The sequence below is a fragment of the Egretta garzetta genome, unplaced genomic scaffold (genome assembly GCF_000687185.1).
Source record: "Egretta garzetta isolate BGI_Z169 unplaced genomic scaffold, ASM68718v1 scaffold792, whole genome shotgun sequence".
In the NCBI taxonomy this organism is placed as follows: Eukaryota; Metazoa; Chordata; class Aves; order Pelecaniformes; family Ardeidae; genus Egretta; species Egretta garzetta.
Window position 1 is genome coordinate 614,932 of NW_009258950.1, and position 22,434 is coordinate 637,365.

The 22,434-nt window shown below is 41.2% G+C and overlaps 1 protein-coding gene across 1 annotated transcript in view; it reads left to right on the forward strand.

Annotated features, from left to right (window-relative positions):
• MSRB3 (methionine sulfoxide reductase B3) overlaps positions 1 to 22,434 on the forward strand; it is a 65,510-nt gene that overhangs the window by 20,215 nt on the left and 22,861 nt on the right. Inside the window, exon 4 of the mRNA XM_009634302.2 lies at positions 6,028 to 6,056. Coding sequence (XP_009632597.1) covers positions 6,028 to 6,056 — 29 coding nt within the window. The remainder of the gene's footprint in view (positions 1 to 6,027; positions 6,057 to 22,434) is intronic.

Below are 22,434 nucleotides of genomic sequence, written 5' to 3' on the forward strand. Positions count from 1 at the left end.
TGCCCGTGGGGGTAGCGTCTGGGCGGCTCTCGGGGAAAAGCTCCTTTCATTGGATGCTGGGCGAGTGTGGCATAGAAGAGCTGCAGTCATTACAGCAAATGATTCTGCACTCCTAATCGGCTCATGGGTAGTTTTTAATATCCTCTAACTGGCAGCTTCTTGGCTGGTGCTGAATGTTCATTTCACTACGCTCATACAAGCAATGAAGTCTGGAAAGATTTTTATGTTGAGGATTAGGAGAGCAAGAGCAAGTTTAGGAAACAAAAAACACTTCATCTGATTTTTTTTTTTCCTTGATCCACAAACCACCTGGTCTTGTTTTTTTCAGTAGATCAGCTCTATTGTACTGAGCTGGTTGCTGCCCACAAACGTGGCAAGGCACTGTCTGAGTTACTGCAGGCCAAGGTTACTGGCTGTGCGAGGAGCAGGTCAGATGAGGCTGCCAGCTACAGGCCAATACAACAGCAAACCTGAGATTTCCTTTTGCTTGTGTTCTCTGGGTAACACCATCTCCGGCAGTGAAAACAGGTACAGGAATACAGGCGATGTCACAGTTTGCTAGGCAGAGAACATTTCAACAAGTATCCTTTCCAAAGGTCTCACTGAGACAAGCCTGTGAAATTGTTTTCATTTACGTATTGCTGAGCACAGCTGAATTGGAAATCCTTGTTCAAGGTACTTAGAAACAAGAGGAAATAAATGCAAAGATTTCCATAATCCTAGAGATGTGTATAGATAACTTCCGTGGATTTTACTAAGAATTTCATTGATATTTTCACTATAAAATTTCAATGGATTCTTTGTAAACTTTTAAGTCTGATACCTAATTTCCCCTCTTTCAAATTCACACTGCTTTGTATTCACTGTTCATCAGTCACCCTGCTTGGAAGAACTAATTTTCAGCTAGTCTTAATCTACCTTGTGCTTTACTATGTGTATGTATGTACCTGAAGTAAAAATCAGGTAGGGAGGATTGTTACGGATTATGACTGCAGAAGCTGTACATTTCTATATTTATCTGTTTGTCACATTAAAATACACTCTGGACAGAACTCACCCAGAGACTACTCGTTGACTAGCATGATGTTAAAATGCTCTTTCTGAACTTGGCTTTTCATCAGTAGGCAGAACAGAAATTGTCACAGCATCCATGAACAGGGAATCAATCTTTTTTCTGTAGTCTAGGAAAGCGAGATTAAAAATACATCTTTAACTGGGCTTCTTAAAGTAAGGCTTACTTCTGTAAGTAAGGCTTACAGCATCGTGCTGTCTGTGTGTCAATCCTTTCCTAATAATAAAACTGTATCATTTAATCTACTTGCCAATTTCAGCCAAATTTGGCAGGGGAGTAGCTATTAAACCTCAAAGATATTAAGTTCTTAAAACTTCCATGAAATCGGGAGAGAGATCACATTCAAGCCCTCTCTGAGGGGAGACCTGAACAAGAGTTCAACTATATTATTAGATTATACCCGATAATATTATTGTAAATAATATATATATTATGGTATTATAACAGAGAATCCACATGAGGGTGGAAGAGAGAGAGGCATTATGACTGTCCAGCTCTGGGAGGTACCTGTTAGTAGTTTGGCTGCCTTAGACACCACCAGGGCCTGTCCCCTGGCCACAACACAGCAGCAAGCCCAGCTTTGCTCCTGCTGCGGCCTGAGGAACAACTTGGTTCTTAACGCTCAGGGGCTTATCAAATTCCCTAATGGTGCAGGTCTCATAAATTCCTAGGTAGTTACATCAGGTATTGATTTTTACATTGGAATACTGCTGCTTTTTTCTTCCTGGAAGCTTGCCTTGTTATTTGGAGCTTGGGCTCATGAGTAAGATCAGTGACCGAATCCATTGACCGCTTCCAGGTAATGGTTTGTGTTTTCAGAAGGGCTGTGTCCATACTTGTAAATCAAATGGACAAAAGCCTCTTCTCTGGCCCCAAAGGCAAGTGACAAGACACGGCTTGTGTTTGTTAGCCTAAATTCCTCTCCTCTGAAACAGAGTGGCCTGGTTCATCCTGCTTGTGGGGAATGGTCCCTGTGCTGAGCCTCCCCTGCAGCCTGCCTGGGCTGAGCCTCCCCTGCAGCCTGCCCAGGTCCTGTCTAGCAGAGTGCTGGTTCGCATGAACCTACAGGCCCATACAGCGTCCAGGGACATATTCACAACTGAGCATTTCCGACCTGCCCTTCTTTAGCTTGCTATCAGTGCTGTAGCCAAGAACGCTGATACTCCAACTTGGTATTTTCTGTACTACTGGGGGCAAATGGGAAAGCGGGAGGAATGATTTTATTCTGCTCAGTCCCCTGGGCCAGGACAGTGTTTGGCTTGGATTGCATCAGGTGCCTGCTAGATCCTTGTCTCTTCAGCAAACTGCCCGTGCCAGTATGGAATAAAGTTCTTTGAAAATGAGGATGTACCAAAGCTGCAGCTATTGTCTTTACAACTTTGCAACAGATCTGCGTTCAGTCAAAGTCCTTTTCAGAGGGGAGTAGTATTTTGAACGTCTGCCCCTACCACTGTTGTGTTTAGCACCCTTGAAGCAAAACCTTGCAAAGGAACAAGCTGGTATAAACTGCTAATGCAAAGATGTAAGAAAGCCAAGAGGAGTCAATTACTCCTTCAGTGTTAAACCAAAAGGATCAGAGCTGCAGAGGTTTCATCAGGTGCTTTCTGAGAGACCTGTGGGGCTTTCAAAGGCTGTTCCCAATGATGGGCTTCAACAAAACATGAATAAACCCGATAAAGACTTTGTCAAGAAGGGTGAAAGAAAAAGGCAGTCGTAACGCAACAGGAGAGGTTCTGCAGTAGGTCCTCTTTCCCCTCCTCTTGCCAAAAGCCCACTTCACTGGCAAATAGCTGATCTGTGTTAGCTTCAGCTGCAGTGTGTCTGGTCACAGTGTCATATGTGGCACTGAACAATTGCACACCAGTCGTACTTTGGAAGTGGTTGAAGTAGTTGAAAAATTCACACTAGAGGGACACATGGTGATTATCATTACTCTGTTTCTCTTTCTCAGTACTTGGCAGTCTGAACATCTGGTTTATGGTGCCTTCTAAAAGGAACAGGTCGAAATCCTGCACCTCTTTGTAGTACAGATAAAGCGACCATCATACATTTTATTACTTGTGTTTGATTTAACTATTCCTGGGATCTTTAAAAGTATTGCAGCACCTTGTCCTTAGCTAAACCTTTCCAGTAGCTCACTATTTCCTTGCATATTGTGTGTTGGCAGATGAGCCACTTGGCATTTATATTGCCATGTGTTGTGTGTATTTGAGTCCTATCACGGTTGGAAATGGAAAGCACTTTTATAAATATTCTCTTGCTCTATGCATATAGACTCCTTTCCAAAGGTATTTATGAATGATTCCCTGACTTTCAGAGTACTCCTATGGGGCAAAAGTAGAGAAAATATGCACAAAACTGTTCTCTGTTTGTTGAGGGTTTTTTTTCCTTTCTTGGTGAGATAAATTGTAAAAGACAGTTTGTAAAGTCAGTGCCTGGCTCTGTAAGGTGCTTCTTGTTTGGTAGGATGCTTAGGTTGGGTATGATAACAAATCATGTACAGAGAAGTTTTTCCTTCTAGTTAATGTAGTTTTAAAAGTATAAAGGAGTCAGAGTGAATATTTTTGTGTGTAGCAGAACATCCCTTTGGAATGTACTTTCAGCGTTTAATTTCATCCTATTTACTGGCCATTTTTTAGTTGCATATTTTTTAACACCTATGTGCAACTAGTTTCTGATACCTTTGTCTAGCGTGTTGTCAAGAAAAAGATGTAAACACTGGAAGATCTAGGGGAAAAGTGCTCGTTCCATTGAAATTGCTGGAAGCTTTGACATTCCTTCAAGTAGTCAAGATGACTGTGTGTTCTTGCCGAGTGCTTCTCTCACATCTGCTAGTTGTTGCTTATTTGCAGTGCCAGAGATGCTTCGTTATTTTCTTCCCTTTTTTCTGTGCCTTTCTAAGATCTCTAACAATTTCTGTGATACTGTGTCCTAAATTTTGCATTGTTTTCCCACGGTGACATGGTGACCATAACGTAGGTGACCCTCCTCCTCCCGATGGCTCCTAGCGCTACCTCCCATGTTGTGTTTTCTTTCGTAGCTATTCTGCTGTTGCCAGACAAAGTACTATTCATTTATCGCCCTGTATCCGTTTCCTGATCTGTTGTCCAGTAACTTATGACTGCTTGGAGCTTTGGTACTCATTACAGTGCCCAGTGACCCTTGTGACCCTCCTCCCCACGGGCTCTCTGCCATCTTGGCCCCTGGGACAGTTTGTTGATGCCGGAGTTCCCCCCAGCTACGGGCATGGACCTTTCACAGGGTGGGGACTTCACCCAGGGCTGGTGCCCTGGGCAGTTACTGGTGGTGGTATTCGTGAAGGCACGTCGGCAACGTGCTTTCTTTGTTCAGTGCTTTTGGGGGTATTTTGTAAGTACCAATTAGAGAGATAAGTTACATTTTTTTCCCTTCCATCTTTTCACCCCCTGAGAGTTATATTTAAGACATAAAAGATTGTGAGCACTGGGGGAAGGTGGAGAATGAGCAGGAAGGGAGAAGGGAGTTGTTTCCTTTCTGATGGCTTTAACTAATAGTGTGAACATGTTCATTTTTTAATTCATGGTTGATTTGATAGTTGTTTGCTGTACCATAGATCCTTGGTACGGGATTGCAATGCCGATTGTATAAAATATAGAGAGTATGTGTAAAATACATCTACACGTACCTGCATGTACAAGCTTATAAAATAAAAGAAGACAATACATCTGCAATTAGTTCTTGAGCTTCGGTCATTTATTTTTGAAAACAGGACTGTAACTTCCCAAAATACATCCCCTCCCTGGCACAACGTAAAGGGGTCCAACATTGTATTTCCTCCTTAGAATTTCTGGGGAAATGCATTTTGCTGCCAACATAACATCCTTTAACAGGTCTCCTGCTGGTCAGACCTTGTGTCCTGCTGTGACAGCCATGACCATGTGTACAACCGATTGTTAGTGGGCAATATAAATCTGATTGGAACATGCCTGTTAATTGGTTTGAGAGCTCGATATAGACAATGCTGTCTTGTAGCGGAGTGTGTAGATAGGCCTAGTCATAGGGTTAATTCTGCTTGACAGCACATCAGCAGCATCTTGAGAGTAATTACCCAACTTAAGTTTTCCCACAGTTGAATTGAGATCTTCAAAGGCTTCTACATTTACAAGTATTATTAACCTATATCTAAAACATGATGTTCCCACACGGGCTAATTTTTTCTTCCTTTTATTAAATATACAGGTTATAGGGTTCATTTGCTAAGTGCTAAGCCCTTAGAAGAAAACACTACTTGTTAGAGAGAGAAAAATCTGCAGTGCACGACCAGAGCTAATGGTGCATAATGCACACATCATTGTCTTTTTGCAAAGACTCTAAAACGAGTTAAAATTTAGGCCTGGCTCCCTTCCTCTCTCCCTCTCTCCACCCCCTCCTTTCCACTTTTAAGAAAATCAAACCACTTATTCCTATGTGCAGAGTGAGTAAATTGAAGACACACACAAACAAAACCCTCCTAGGATGTTGTACAATTAAGTACAGATCATTGGATACAATACATATGACATTAATGAAACGGTATCTGCTTCAAAAATAGATTGGAAACATTCATGAATAAATTAAATCCTGTTAATGACTTTTCAAAAATGAAAATGAATGAAAACAATATTTATTTCACAGGAACAACTGTGTTCCAGGATTCACAGCATATAATTTAATCCTGTTTTAAATTTATATTCTATTTCCTGCATTCATTTTGTGATTTGTCTTTTAAAATATCTTCTTTGTAACTCTACATTGTAAAAAATGCCAAATGTTAAAGATAATAGTTATTATTTGGGTTCAAATGCCCTTGAACGCATTAAGTATTAACGTAGACAGTCTTCTTAAAGACGGTATTTGCTGGGGGATCAGTCTGACAAATGGCTTTCATGGCATAAAGCAGTTCTTATAACTTACGATCTTTTTATTTTCTTTTGCAGGTCAGAAACAAAGTTTGACTCCAATTCAGGTATGTTTAGATTTACAGTGTTTTGCTGAATGTACACTATTCAGGTTAATCTCAAAAGAGTAGTTTATCAGGTCAAGTTCAGTTTAGTTTTAAACAAACTGGGGTAGGTCAGTCTTAAAAAGGATCTTCATTTCTCACCCTCTGAAAACAGCATTATTACTGCGAAACATTTGCTTTCATTCCTTTCATTAGTTCCTGTCTCTTTACATTTTCCCAAAAGATGATCAAGAAGATGTATCTTGCAACAGACTTTAATTGATCCAACAAAATTATAGTAGTACAAATAAAGGATAATACAGACTAAAGCAAATGGAGGATTGAAGTGAAGTTTGAGAATGATCACTGCTTTAGAGGAGAATGTTTTTCTTCCTGGTGGACAAAGACATTTCATGGGAATTTGAAGTCAGTGCAGCCTATCTGTCAGGAAACAGATGATTTGTCATCAAATTTTCGTGACAGATGCATGTACACAATGCATGCCAGACCAGTCTGTAGAGCTCGCTTTCGGAGGTTTACCAAAAGGCAGTCTCTCTCAAGTTGTCTTTTTAAAGAATTTTAATGTGTTGTAGGGATTGGGAGGGAAGTGAAGGTCAGTCTAACAGGTTAATGTGTATCTAACAAGACAAAAAACACAGGACAGCAAATGGGAACAGTTGGGGCAAAAACAGAGATCCTAATACCAGGCTGTTATTTATTCAGTTAACTATTCCTGGGTGTTCCTTGAAGTTAAACAATAGTAAATTAAGGATGGGCTGTTGCTCTGGAACTAGCTGAAACGTACATCGCCTGGAAAGGTCATTCAAAATACATTTTTTTGTTAAGATGAAAACAGCTACTTTAAACAGAAAACCTAATACTATTATGGCAATTTGGTATTTAGGCCAATGTTATCTTCTATATGGTTTGCTTAATGCGGTGATTGTAATTGCTTATAATGATACGACTTTTACAATGTATATTACTTAGAGTATTTATGAAATAGCATGTTTCCTTTTATCCCAGTTACAGCATGATTTGGGTTTGAAATGTGAGGTATTACGTTGCTTTTTCTTTCCACATTAGATTGTATCTTTGGAACTGTATAGGAGTGAAATCTACAGCAGGAAGCATTTATATAGCCAATTCCTACATCTTGTATGCTTGAGTCATCTTGCTTCTATTACGATTTTAGTCTGTGAGTTTGAGGTTACTTGCTTTAAGTATTGCTTGAATGAACTCTATGTTAATATTGCTTCTTGGATCTTAAAACAATTTTACATTGCGGGGATAGCTTCACACATTGTCTGCCATCAGGCCCTTTCTTTTAATAAAGTCACCAGAATTATGGTGCGGAGCAGAACATCAAATGTCTCACTTTTCTCTTGAGGGGAAAATGCTCTCTGCAGAACCTTGACTTGCTCGGTGGGGTAAGCTACAAACCATTTTCTGACTTCTTCTTTTGAAGCAGCTCTCCTGTTACGTGCACTGTTCTGTGTGCCGCTCCTTGCAGCAGAGGCAGGGGTATGGTCTTTCCTAGGGAGGACAGAGTATCAATAAAAAGTTTGGCACCATCGCAGCTATGGCAAATGCCTGCTCAGTAGATGTCACCAGGCCTCAGTGATTGGACCCTCTAGGTTCAGCATGAGCTCTCGAACGTCTCTTCTTCTTCTGTGAGGGCTGCATAGGCTTGCTTTCCTTAAGCTTGGGTCTGTATTCTGGGCACAGGTTGTCTCTTATTCCTCACACAGGGGTGTTGCAAACCATCATTGCCCATAGACTGGAGGGCAAAAGCTGGTCTCCCTGCCCTGCTCTTCTGAAGACACTCTTTAGGCGTTATTCTTACAAGGTCAGAGCTCTGGCCTTGTGAACGGCGGATGCAGTTTTGTCTCCCTAAGAGCAAAGAGCACACAGAGGTTGTAAAAGGATTTGTAAGTAAAGACTGTTTATAGGAGACCACACAAAAAATACATAAATGTAGATGAGCAGTAAAAGACCCATGATCTCTGCGTCTGCTTTTTTTGCTGCACCTAAATATTCTCTGGATCTGCACCAGAATTCTTTGCAGCAGGTGATTAGCATTACTTTGCTGAGTGTCAACATCAGCAGGTACCATGAATGTCAACAGGAATTTTTAGCCTTGTGCTGTGCTGCTTCCCACTTCAAAGTGCTTTGTGTATTATCAGGGATACAGTATGGGAAGGTCCAGGGCTGAGGGATTTCTTAGATTTGTTCCTCCTTTTTCTGCAGGGTCTCACTGTCATCTTCTGCTTGTGATCCCTTTCCCCTAAATCCCTTGTTTCAGGCTTGCCTGTCACAGGCCCCTGGCCTCCCCCCAAGGTGCTGAAGGCTCCTCACCCAGTCATCCGTTGTGGATTGCCAGTGAGTGTGGCTGGCCAGGCCAGGCTGGGCTCCTGGTCTTCTTTTATGCTTTGCCCCGAATGTTAGATGTGGAACTGAGGTTTAGCGCCTCGGTCTTATCAGTGCTGCCTCTTTCAGAGCCTCATCCAAAGACAGAAGATAGTAGAAAAAGCAGATTAAACACCCAATTAAAATGGTATTTTAAGAAAAAAAAGAAATCACAGAAAGTCCATAACCTCAAATTGCATTTCACGGCCAGAAACACTAAGGCTGAAAAAAATATTTCTCTTTGTGAAACATACAGCAGCCTTCCCTTTACAGGGATGGTGTTCAGTTCTTCCACCCAGAAGCTCTTCTTGATAGTCAGATAGTGAAAGCACTTAAGAGTTTATCTTTTGCTCCCAATAAGCGAGAACAGAGGAGAAGCGGAGATACTGAGATCAAGTCAACATGTATCATCCGAATAAAACATCGCTGGTTTTGTTTCTCTCCCAAACACCTTGCCATCCAACACCAGATAATAAGCCCAGACCTCCCGCTGCCTCCGAGTGAACAGGAGGGTGTGGGTAGGGAGTGGAGGGATGTGTTGGTGATGGCAGAGAGGCTTCCTCGTAAAAAAACATTTCTCTGGTGTGAGGGGGTGCAGTGCCTTCTGTAGCACCACGTTCTGCCCAATGCGGGCCTTTGAAGTGTGTAAATGTAGCGTTGGTTTTAAAAGGGCTGCTGCCATTTGAAACCAGTGACTCTATATTTATGCAACCTTGAGTTCCTTGGAGACACCTTAAGGTATTTTCATATCCCTCATTTTGTTTCCAATTCCCCAGACTGTGATTCCCGAGTAAACCAATGATCCTGCAAACTGGAACAAACATGCTTTGCTCTCGTTTGTCTCGCGTTACTCAAAACAGTTCAAGTGTTGAACGTGAGAATGAGGTCATTTTATTCTAGAACGGATGTTTTCTTCCAGGGAGCTGTTCTACAGCCTGTCGCGTGCTCTTAATTAACCCTACTGTTAATTCCAGTTAACTTGCAAGTCTAGATGTGCCCTTGTTAAGCATTTGTCAGTGCTTATTGTACTTGTCTTTCCTAAAAATATTTGTGAAGCATTGAAGAATGAAAAGAAGTCTTTCTGAGGCAAGTACAAAGTCTGGAATACAGCTTTAAAAGTGCCTGGTAGACTCACTGTAAATGTAACCCTGGAAATGTTAGGCACCACTGAAATATTAGGCAAACATTGTCAAAAGAAGATTAATTTGAACTTAAGCATTAACTTAAAAGAAGGCTGTAAAATTCCTATAGTGATGATCGGGATTTATCATATAAATAGCTATAACATCTGTAGGGGACACACATTCTTCATATCATGACTAACAGTTCCATCTGAGAAACTTCTTTTTCTCTGCTGATTCTTTAAAAGTCTATAGCTGGCAGAATTTCTGTCTCACAGACCATGGGGTTAGCTTCATGCTGTTAGAAGATCTTACGAAATGAAACAATTTTGCTTTCCTGTCATAATATGATGAATTTCAGTGGTACTGAAAATAGATTTTTCCTAAAAAAGTACTTCAAAGTGAAAAAGGTTGTAGGAAAAATATTTTTTTTTTCTCAAAATCTGTCAGGGAACAAAGTAAACCACAAAGACCACAGCTGAAATGATTTTGTTCTAATTGTTAGTATTTTGATAGTGTCTAAAATGCTTGTTGTGCTATGTGCTTAGTTAGCAAATTTTAGAATTTAAGAATGTAAGAATTACATTAGAGTAATCAGTTAATGAAAGATTTTTTTTTTTAATTCAGAGAAAAACAGGTCCTCATGATGCTGTTCTGTAACAGGAAGAATTTGTCAGTCTCAAAAGCTGTTGCTGAACACTGTTAATCCCACTTCAGTAATAGAAAAATAAGCATAGAAAATGCAATCAACTGCCTCAGCATGCCCACTGGTCGCCAGGGAATGGTAATGGTGAATTTCCTACTGCCTACTGGGAGGGCTGGAGTTTTCTTGGGGCATCTCCTGTAGTATTTGGTGTATCCTGCGTGTCACTGTGGAGGTGAGCCATGTGATATTCAAGTGACAGTGTTGGCAGTGAAATCATGAAGGGGAAGAAATTTGAGTTTTGTTCTGCGTTAAAAAGAAAGGACAAACCCCTGGACAATACACTTGGCCTCCAGTGGAGTTTCTTTTATATATATGTCACTCAGACAGTGAATGGAGGAAGTCAGAGAGCGCAGGGTGCCATAAAGTGATGGTTGTGGAAGCACCATGCTGTAGAAGCGCATCCGTGTGCTGGCAGAGGCGAGGGGAGTGCCCACGGGTGCGCACTGCTGGCAGCCGCGTTCTTTGTCATTCACTGTGCCAGCTTCCCACCTTTCTCAGAGAGAGATGTGTCTCCAAAACCTGTTCTTCTGTCCCCCTGCTCCTATACAGATCAAATCAAATGTAGAGGTGACCTGCGTGATTTTGTATTACTGTTTGTGTCAACACTTTGGAAACATTCCAATTATATATCAGGAATTAAGCTATAATAGCTGCCACCCCTCTATCCCCATCAAAGTTCCCATCCTTTCCTTTTGCACTTTTTCTAGTTACTGGTATCGTTCCCTTAATGTGGCCCCTACGATGTACTAACTTGCTCGGCTACATGACAGGTACTAAAGAACAGACAAAGAAAATTATAAGGGTTTGGCTTTTTTCATAGTCTTTCAACTATGAGGAATTATTTCCCTCTCTCTGGCTACCACCAGCACATAGTTTCTTGAAAGGGTGAGTAAAAATTGCAAGGTTGGGGGTGGTCAGTGTTTTCCTCTCATAAATTCCTCTTGGCTATGCTTCCAGATATTCAGCAATACACTTTCCAAACTCTTGCTATCGGCTCTGATTTCCCCTAGCCTGTCATCAGTCCCATTGTATGAAAGTCTTCAGTACAACTGCTAAGAACACAAGGAACTCTTCTCCCAAGAAGGAAATTAAAACCAAAAGACGTCTTGAAAGTGAGCGTCTCTTACTGACCCTTGCTACCAGGGAAGCCCTAAAGAAACTTAACTTGCCTGAAACCTTAGGTCCCTGAAGCAGCAGGGTACTTAGTAATATCATCCATCGATCGATTGGATCATAGATCTAAATACAGATTAACAAATCAATTCCTAAATTTCATTGATGTCCACTTCTTCATCCATTTGTGATAGAGTGGTTCTTAATTTCTTCTTAGCAAGTCCGAGTAGTTTCAGGAACAGGGAGGAGAAGAGATATTTGGTGTTCATAGCAAAATCATATTGACAAGTTCATCAGTCACCCTACAACCAGAATATTTGATCTAAAAACATAGAAAGATTACTTGCAGAGTCTGTAACAGGGGGAAGTGCCCAAATCAACCGAGGTACTGAAGAACAGGGATGCTCCACAGCTATTTGGGTGAGGGAAATGACCTCTCCAGAGTGTCTTTCAGCTATGAGGAATTATTTCCTTCTCTCTGGCCACCACCAGCACATAGTTTCTTGAAAGGGTGAGTAAACTGGCTCAGAGAGACAGTGGGAGACAGCAACTACGTAAACAGAACAGCAGCTCAGATGATCCTACTTGTCATTACTTGTCAGTGCCATTTCATTCTTGGCATTAACAACTCTACAAGCTGCAATGGCTGGAGAGCATGGTCTGCTACATTTGTTCAGCAGTGAGATGAGTGTTTTGATTCAGATGCAAGCTGAACCATCTGTTGAATGTTTTCAGGGCCATACTGCAGTGTGACTTGGAGTATAGGTGGCTGGGACATTTCACTGGTACATCCCAGTGGTTGTAACAGCGCTGACCTGCAGTAACTCATCATCGCCCCGCTCTTCTCTCTCTTGTACAGGGTGGCAAAAGTTGGTCAAATGATTTCAATGTATAGAACAGTGTTTCAATTTGTGGAGGGCTGATTACAAATGTAAGCGTGCAGGCAAGCTTGCTCATCTAGGATTTTTAAAGAAGGTAGTCAGCTGCCAGAGGACTCCAAATGTACAACTTTTCAAATTCTAATACTGGCTTTGCAGTTGCAGATGTCTTCCTCCCACTTTCTCTGTTCATCTTATTTGTATTTGAGCTGGGCTATTCCGTGCTATCATTGGCATGATTCTTCTCAGTTACTGAAGTATTTTAATGGGAAGCCTGTTCACTTCCATAAGCTGTAAATCTATCAGTGGCGGCCAGCAGCCTTGGTCGGACTCGCAACAGCCTTAAGTCCTTCTATGTGAATAATTTGTGTAATTATCATTTTGCAGGAGTTTTTTGGATAATATATCCCCCCCCTCCAAAAAATCCCATTTGTATTCTCATTAATAGGGCAGCTACTTAAAGATGCTCTGCCCTTGTGAGCTAGCACACAGGCTCGCTGTGCTGCTCCTGCATGAAGCACTGCCTGTTGGCATGTGGTAAGAACTGTGCATCAAAGGGCCTTGCTCCTGGAGCCAGGACTATAGTATCAACAAAGACAAATACAATTATCTATTTTGGTCTTACATTCACTTTAGCAATCATTTTCTTCTTCTTTCTTGCCTTGCTCTGAGGATCTTGCTGAGAAGGATATTGCAATGTGTTTAAATTGGTCCTGTAATGAAAATATTTAGATTTAGGTTTTCCATTTTATTATCATTAATGTAAGCAAATTAATCAGATTTATTTAGGAGAATTTTTTTACCCTTCTTTCGAAGTACTACAGACAATCTTTTCTATTCTGTATTTCATTGTAGATAGCTAAAAAAAGGCTGTCTTTAAGAAACAATTTGGCAAAAGTAGTCTGAGAAGACATGAGTAATATATAAATCATGGTTTTATTAATGGAGTTGGAAACTGTGGTACTCAGTTCAGTTATAAACTATAAAGTAGATTGGCTGAGGATTTTTTATTCATCGTAAGTATAGCTGCTTCAGATAGGTTTGGTCTATTGGGGAGTTAGTTTATTGTTAGTCAGCAAATTGCTCTTTCAAGTTAGCAGCATTCAGCAGCATAACTTCTTTACTGTTCTGGAGGGCTGGATTACTTAAATACAAAAATATTGTGGTTCTTGCTTAGACCTGCTAAGTATTGTGCAGTTTTTTACTGAGCAAGGCTACCTAATTACTTTTCAAGAGCTACTTGCATTGCGGTCTTGTTCAGTGGACAAAGTAGAAGGTTTTTGGTGATACTCTTGAATTATCCTATACTTACAAACTTCATAAAGAGTTTTTCTGTTCCTTTTAAATGAAAATTCATTCAGTCAAATTAACCCTATTACAGACTAACTGTGATAATTAACTTTGCTATAGTCCCATTTAATTAGCCAAAAATTGAGTATGTGTAAGAGAAGCCACAAGAATGGACAAGCAGGGAGGTTTCTGGTCACAGCTGTGGCTCATTGAGATGGTTATGTAGCTCAAACGCGACTTACCCACACCATGTACAGCTCAAGTCAGTTGTATTGTTTCATTGCTTTATTAGTACTCTGTTGATTTAAACCATGAAGTGGGGGGAAAAAATTGCCCGTCTGCTTTGGAATTTGGAAGCTGAACTATGATTCATTTGTAAGTGGAGTGTTACGGCATTCTGCATCATGTACATACTTCTGCAGAGGTTTTGAAGAATGGCAACATGGGATACTGTTCAGCTGACTGCACGGTGCCAGGAAACAAGAACTCTGTCGGATACAAGAATACTTTACGTCTCTTCTGTCTTCTGCTGCAGAAGCTACCAGCACCCATCTGGGTGTATACAGGTAGCTGAGATGTGCAGGTTTGGACATAATTTGGATGGCTGCTTCATATTTTTAATGTTGTATGGGCATCTGCTGATTCTGTTCCCTGTTCCAGCATGTCTGACAGCTCTGTGACCTTGGGCAAAGCACTTTTTCCCTCTGCCTTTTTCCTCCTGCCCGGTGTCTGTCTAGTTTGTTTACATTGCAAGGCTTTTCAGGGGAAGAGCCGTCTCCTGCTATTGAGCATGTCCAAGACCTAGTGCAGTGGAAACACTTTCTCAGTTGAGATCACCTCTTAGGTCCACCATAAATCAAATCATGGGTGGCCTTTTCAAAGTGTCTCCTTTTAGACTCAGTAAATGAAGTTATGTTAGAAAGGGTCTCTGGAAAGCAGTATAAAAGGCAGCATGGTAAATATATTCAACTGAATTAAAAGTTTTTCACTCTGCCTGCACAGTTACCTGTACCACAAAATTTGTGTCAAGGGGATCTCAGTTCCGTGCAGAAGAAATACAATTCATGCAAATGGACTTCCCAGGTCCAGAATCCCTCACTTAATTGAACTGCATGATTTCTGCAACAGATTGCATGACCATGGCTATAGGTAAAGGCCTGAATTTGTTTGTTAAAGTCTAATATGTAATAATAGTGGAGTTTTAAGTTACATGTAAATATGAACTGAGGGCTTAGGCATATAGGACAGAAAACACTGACAGAACGTAAAACTTTCAAAAGCTCTTTAAGAATAATACTCCTATCAGTAATATGGGTCTAAGAAAGCAGGCTTTTACCTGTTTATCATAGGATCATTCACCTGTGCATTAATTTCTGGAAAAAAAAAAACAAAAAACAAACCCTTGTATTTGCAAATGTGAATGACACATAACATAGTGGGCCTGGAAGATGTTAAATGTCCTGGGCAGTGGCAGTTCATGAAATCAGTTTGAATCTTGCAAGATTCTGAGCAGTCTGATGTCTTCCACAGGCCATGAGAGTTGAAGATGCTGCATACTTGTCATGGATCAGTTCTATGGCTTTTCCTGTTTTGTGGAAATAATACTGATTTTGAAGGGAAAAGGAGGTGGAATCAGAAAGACAGTGCCCTGTGAATACCGAAGAGATCCTAATAAGATGTTTGTTAATATATACTGTATTTGGTACAATCTGATGCATTCTCGAGACAAATTCGTTTTCCCACCTTAAAAAGTAGTCTCTTTTTAAGCTGTATCTCCTTCCCAATATACCTGAATTACTCTGAATCATTAAATTCCTTGCTTATTCTAGAAGTCCATGTTGAGTCTCCACTGCAGGTTTCCACTCCACCCTTCAGGAAAGTTTAAAAAGAAGATCTTCAGTACATTCATTCCTTTCTCATTCATTCCTACTCACCTGAGAATTCCTTTTGCTCTCTTTTCTGGTGGCTAACAAAAAGTCTTCATCTTTTATTTGCCTGGAGGACAAGCAGCAGAGGAGTTTGGGCTGGGGCCTTTCCTTGATTTAGGCAGTGACTAAGGCTCTGCTGGGAAATCAAATGCCAACTCAGTAGTTCCCAGACCCTTCTTTGGGTGGACCATGGCATCGATCGTCCTATGAAAAGGTGTCCCTTGTTCTTCATAGTGCTTTTTGTTCCACCTTTTTGAAAATACACCAGGTCAGAGGAGGAGAAAGCAGGTGCAAGGTAGCAAGATTAGTGGCCTCTGTGCGATACTAAAATCCAGTTCTTGCTTGGCTTCTCACAGAGGAGGGAAGTTCTTCTGTTTGCCCTACTGAATCAGAGGAAGATGATGAAAAACGTGGCTCCTCAGCTGAGGAGTGTTCCCACTTTTTCATCCAGTCTAGCAGCTGCTTCATGTTGGCTTTCCAGTTTCACAGTAAAATCAAATCAAACCAAACTTAACCCAACTCCCTCTTTTTGGCTGAGGAAGAAGAATTGCTTAGGACACTTTCCTTCAGCTGCCCTGGCTCTTCCTTCCTGCTCTGGGAGGAATCCACAGCTTCAAGGAGGACAGCAACAACTTAAGACAGCAATAGCATCATTTCAGTTGTGACCGACTGGAGATGTTTGTCACTGCTGTGACCTGAATTCAGTCCCAAGGCTCAAGGCCTAGATCTTCCAGGGCTGTGTAAAACCACTGGGACAAGCACCACACTGCCAGCCTCGTCAGCCTCTGGGATAGAGGAGAGGGCAAGACCGTGGCGTTCAGGGGGTGCCCCCCCTCCATCCCCATACACTATGTGTCAGGTGGCTTCTTTGATTTCGGTAGCTTATCTATGGGACAGTCGGCAGCCAAACAGCAGGCAAGGAGGACTACTGAGGTGGTTTTTGTCTGTGTGCCTTGATGAATTTAACAGGACAGGATGGTTATGGTCAATGTGTCCGCTCTTTTTCTCATTATTTTCTCACTACCATAAAGTGCATTTTCCTGTTGTGGTTTTAGGCAATGCCTCATTAAGCACAATACCTCTGTGTCTGAGTGCATGGTGTCCAAAATGGCACATCTTCTGTTTTGATTAGCGTGGTTTATGGGGTCATGAATTTGAACAAGGAGGAGGTGAAAGCTGGTTTTGTTTCTTCCGTCTGAATTTGTCAAAGAGAAAAAAACCCTTACCATATTTTCTGTACAAGATGGTGAGAAGTTTTAGCTGAAACTGAAAGAAATCTGTTACTTTAAAAAAATTATCTTTCTCATGTCATTAGACTGTACAAACTAGCCAAGTGATAATTGTTAATGATAGAAGATTCAATAAGGATTAAAATATTTCATGTTTTTCTTTCACTGATATAGTGTTGTAAATTTATGACCAGTAGGAAATCATAAGAAAGATCTGTCAGCTTTTACTATCTCACAATTTAGTCTCTTATCAAAACTGATTTCAGGTTTTGTAGTACTAAAAGTAAAGGGAAGAATGCAAGCTGCTTTTAATCAAACTGGAATGTTCAGTGATCACCATCAAAATCTTTACAGTGTTGATCTGAGTATGAAGCAAAGAACATTAATTTGTCTTTTGTTGACTTAATTTAGTGGCAACCACAGCCTTTAAGATGTAATGGTAGACAAGTTTGTGTCATACCACTGCAACTGCCACTGTACACCCATCTGCTTAGGATTAAGTCCTAAGTCAAAACACCAATGAGGTCTAATGCTGCCAGTTTAAGTCAGACACAATTTGCACTGAGTTTTATGTGAGTAAGGACAGCACGATCAGGTCTTAAGCCAGACAACAGTGAATTAAGTTACAAGGGCTGAAAGTATTTTGGCAAGGAAAGAATTGCATCCCTATGTGATGTGATCAGGAGCCTTGGCAACCTTGTTTTCCACTGGGGGCTGAACTGCCATTCTCTGTTGTTTGGTATACCGTTGCCATGCCTGCCTGTTGTTCTTTACAGTGGTCCAAGCCTTCTCATCAGCCATGGTCCAGGTGTCTGAACAATCTTAGATCTGTATAACCTTCTCCAAACATCATACCTATCAAGATCACAAATCAGTGGTTTGGTTGTTCTGGAGCATCTAATTTAGCACTAGTCTTTGCTCTTCTTTATTAGCTGTAGCAATGGAGCTGCTTTGATTATTTGCATAATATCCTTTTCGAGTTACTTCTGTGTCTGGCTTTCACACAGTCCCTGTGTGTCTGTGGAAAAACAGTAGCATTTCATTTGGAGGGACATTTTATACAAGCTCTTACCTTATCAGGGGGAGCGAGATCCTCTTATCTAACTGTAACTGTCTACCTTACATAGCCCTCTGAGCTTCATCCAGAGTCAGCTGGAAGAGATAAACATCCTCAGAGGAGTTCACCCCTTCTGCTGCAGAAGTCTGTCTGGGGATGCCCTGAATCACCTTTTTGAGTGCCCATCAACTTTAGAGTTAGGCATATAATTTTCACGGTTAAAGTTAGGAGAGATTATCTCCGTCTAGAATGGATGTGCAGAGAGCTGGGGACGAGTGGGTATGATCCCCGAGCCACTTTCCACAGCTGCCACTGTGGAGGTGTAGTGGAAGAAATTCATAAATTTAAGAGGAGCATGATGCAATTACTTTCCAGTTCTTCTGCTGGGTGTCAGTAACCACCTGTACACAGAGCTTGGGTGCAGTGTATTTAAGGGAAGGATGAGTTTACCTGAGATTATTTTAGTTCTGTTTCTCCTTGTATGCCTTTTAATTTCCCTTTTCTTTTCTTACCTTTCTTCAAAAAAACCAAATCTGCTTATCACAGAATCACAGAATGGCAGGGGTTGGAAGGGACCTCAGGAGATCATCCAGTCCAACCCCCCTGCTCAAGCAGGGTCACCTAGAGCAGGTTGCACAGGACATTGTCCAGGCGGGTTTTGAATATCTCCAAAGAAGGAGACCCCACAACCCCCCCGGGCGGCCTGTTCCAGTGCTCTGTCACCCTCAAAGGAAAGAAGTTCTTCCTCACATTCAACTGAAACCTCTTCTGCTTCAGTTTGTACCCATTGCCCCTTGTCCTGTCACTGGGCACCACTGAGAAGAGTCTGGCTCCGTCCTCGTGACATCCACTCTTAAGATATTTGTACGTGTTGATGAGATCCCCTCTCAGTCTTCTCTTCTTCAGGCTAAACAAGCCAAGCTCCCTCATGTGTCTCATGTCTCTCACGTGTCTCAGCTCTTATGTGTCTCCAGCTACCTTTACCCCAGAGAATTGCATCAATTTTCATCTCTTTCTCTTGAATTACGAGTAAGAATTGTCAGATGTGAAAAAGCTGACAAAATGTGTTTTGTAAATAGATCATTCACCACTATTCATCCATTCTTGGGCAAGAAGAGAAATATGTTAACTGGAAGAGAGGTGGCCTAAGGGTAATGAGAGTAAATCAAAAATGTTGTAAATATATTAAGTCTAGCTTCAGTCAGGGCCCAAATATTAAGCTGGTCTTTAGCATGTTCCGGAAAGCATGTGATATTTTCCAAAAGCTTAGTAGGCAGAGATTTTGCTGATTTTATGTTGCTATTCTTGAGCTTTTCAAAAGTCAAATTCTTTTAACCTGTGTTAACCATTCTAACCAAGTTAAGGACACCTGACACAATAAATGCAGATGCAAAAACTGAAAGGTGTACTTTTAAAACATTAAAATTTAGAATCAGAAGACTTCTGTTTCTGCCTCTTATTTTTCAAGGAGGTAGTCAGGAGAACAGAATCCCCCTGTTTATATTCTCATTTTTAAAGTGTTTACCCATAAGATTTTTGAAAGTGCTCATATACTCACTTCCATACTATTATCTCCCCTGGAGTCAGTGATTTTTTTTGCCCTGCCACACACTCTATAATTAAGGGATTTAAATTAAGTCCCAGGAATATGGATTCGCAGAGTGGTGGGATTTGGAATGTCAATTGTCAGCGCTGATAGAATACCTGGAAACTGCTTAAGACATCCTTAGGTTGAAGAGTGGTGGAAAAAATGTGCTGGCGAATAAAAAATCTGCTGCATAAAATACTGTGTTGAGGGCATTAGGGCTCTGGAAACAAGTTTAAAAGGCAAGAGGGGAAGATATAGCATTTCACTGAAATTTCACTCCTCCCTGCTTTCAAGAATAGGAAGAAATCCATGGTTGAAAGAGTGCTGTCAGAGCTGGACTTTAGGTCATGAGTTAATATTAAGTGTTAGACTGTGGCAAACTGAAGTTGGGTTGGCCATTGCTTACCCAGTTAACTGGCTTTGCTGGAGAAGGGAATTATAGGAGCCCTCTCTTTAAATCGTTCTATTTTCTTTACTGTGTGCGTGTCTGAGACTCTTCCCTGGCCCCGCAACGATGGCATATCTTGGGCGTACCTGGATCCGTGTCATTGCGGCACTATGGTTAAACAGGGCTGCATTTTACTGTCAAAGAACAGCATGATGTTGAAACCTGTGCCAGCAGCTGCTTTTACTCCTTTGGTTCCAGGCATCACAGTATAGACCATATAAAAAGTAAGTCCCACTCCTAAAAAAACAGAGAAACGTACATAGCAGAACTGTAATCTTAACTCCCTTGCTCTAGTCTCTGTAAAAGTAATTTCTTTAATGATACATTAACATAAGCTTTCATCTTCCCCTTTGCTTCCTCACACAAGGAGGGTCTGTGCCCAAAGGAGCAACTCCTGGCTAGGATGTGTAACAGACCGGGGAGACTCCCAGTGGGACATGCCCCCTCCTGGGCTCCTGCTTCTCTGGAGGAGGGAGTGAGTACCTGACTCAAGTCCAAGTTTGAGACCCATGTTGTCATGCATTTAGGATGCCTGCTAGCATGGCAACCAGAATGGCAAGGCAACTTGACTGTATCTGGGTGGGGGTGAGGACACAGCTCCTCATCTAAATGCACCTTGGCCTTAAGGTGATCCGATTTTCCTTCATCGGATCCAGAAAGGGGTGGGACCATTCAGAGACTGTCCATCCCTCCCCCCTCTGCCCTCCTTCCCACAGCAAAGGGGGTTATTGGGAAACTTCAGAAGCTGAAACTCATGAGATTTCCACTGGCACTTTGCCTCTGAGAATGTTTTTACTTATCCACAAATGATTGAGCTTTAATGAGTTTCTCATAATTTGTACAAGCAGTAACAGCGTATTTCTTTCGTTCTTCTGCCAATAGTTCTTGCATATTTTTTAAAATTTTCATAAACTGTATTGGCCAGTGCCAGGCTTAAACCTTGCACAGATGGAGGTGGACAGTAACATTAAAATGCCTAAGTAATCAAATGTATTACAGCCTGCAGTTCTGCTTTAGCATTTGGATAGGAATGTGTTACTTCATATTTAAAACCAGAAAGGTGGTCTGCTAAAGAAGCTGAAAGAATAAGGCAGGGTATTCTTCAAATTCATAAAGACTAATAAATGAAGGGCATTCAGTGTCATCTTCAGTGCAATGTAAAGAATAAGTTTATCTAAGTTATGCAGAAATTCTACCTTTAATTCAGGCTGTATTTACAGAAACTTCCAACCCATATCTCATTAGTTCAATGTTATGGTTTATTTGTGCAAGTCTCCTTTTAAAAGTAATGAATGATGGGGAATTAGAAAGTTCCAGCAGTGATAGTGGGTTATTTTAAAAACAGTCAAAGCAAGAGTGAAGAATGCTACACTCTCAGGAAACCAACTGATACTTACCGAATACCATGCAAACATTTAAAAGATCTAATAAAGATCGGTGAAGAGAAAAAAATAAGAAAAACAGTCTCATGGGATGGGCATAGGAAAGCAGATTGTTAAACACAGGGATAGCAGAAAGATCTGCTAGTACAAAGCTGCAAATAAAATTGTTTGCCCTGCTCACCCAGCTTACGTATTTGGATAGATGTATAGCCTTTGCTATACATTCTTACTGTAGAAAGAGGTAAGATGTTCAAATAGAGGTGGCTTAAGTTAGCCCTGGAGGTTGGAGTAGCCACAGCTATGTCTGGGAGAAGAGTAGGATTTTTTCTTTGGGGTCCAAACCTGTATATGGAAACAAGGCTGGGGACTTGTGTTTCCAGGAAAGCTTGCTTGAAGTTGGCAAGCAGAAATAAAAGATTTTGTTTTTTTCAATGTATTGAACTGGGACAGGGTATATGTCCCTCAGATATTTTAACATAAATTGATATTGGAAAGGAAACATTTGAAACAAAGGCTTGAACTATATGCTTTGAAAATGAAGAGTGGATAACAGTTGAGCTAATTGAATTTTGTCCAAATTCTCCAATTTTTCCAGTCAAAATTTTTCACAAAATCTGAGAAATTTTTAGCAAGTTTTCTAGACCCCTAGAGACTGCGGTTTAAGGCATTTTTATTATTTAGAAAGAAAGCAGACCCAAATTCCCAAACCCTCCATCGACTCAAAACTCAGGCCCCATTTAATTGGATACTTAATTACTGGCACCCACAGGTTGGTTTCCTAGATCGCACAATCAGCCGGCTGTGACGGCCTTTCTTTTCGGAGCCGCCCTGGTACAATGCAGCTGAACCCCTCCGTGCCCCCTGCGAATGCCGACAATAGAGATGATCAGTCATTGCACACACAGCTCTCCAAAGGGTGATCACTTTGTTTCAGGTCTTTCGAGAAAACCATTCATAGTTTTGCGAGTATTTTTAGATTTAACATTTCTTAGGGTGTAGATTAAACGACGCGTTGCAACAGCGTGAAACAAGTATTAGACCTCATGATAGCAGTGCTGGACACTGAAGCATAAAGGTTCAACATGGGAAGTTTTGCTACTGAGGCTGCTTTGACTACAAAAGAGTAGGAATCCTTCCTCCGCCCCACTCCTCCCCCCCCCCAAAAAAAATACACCAAATCAGTGGGGTGGTGCCTTGTGCATATGAAACACCATCATGTTTCATGTCAAAATGTACAACCGTTTTAATGTGGT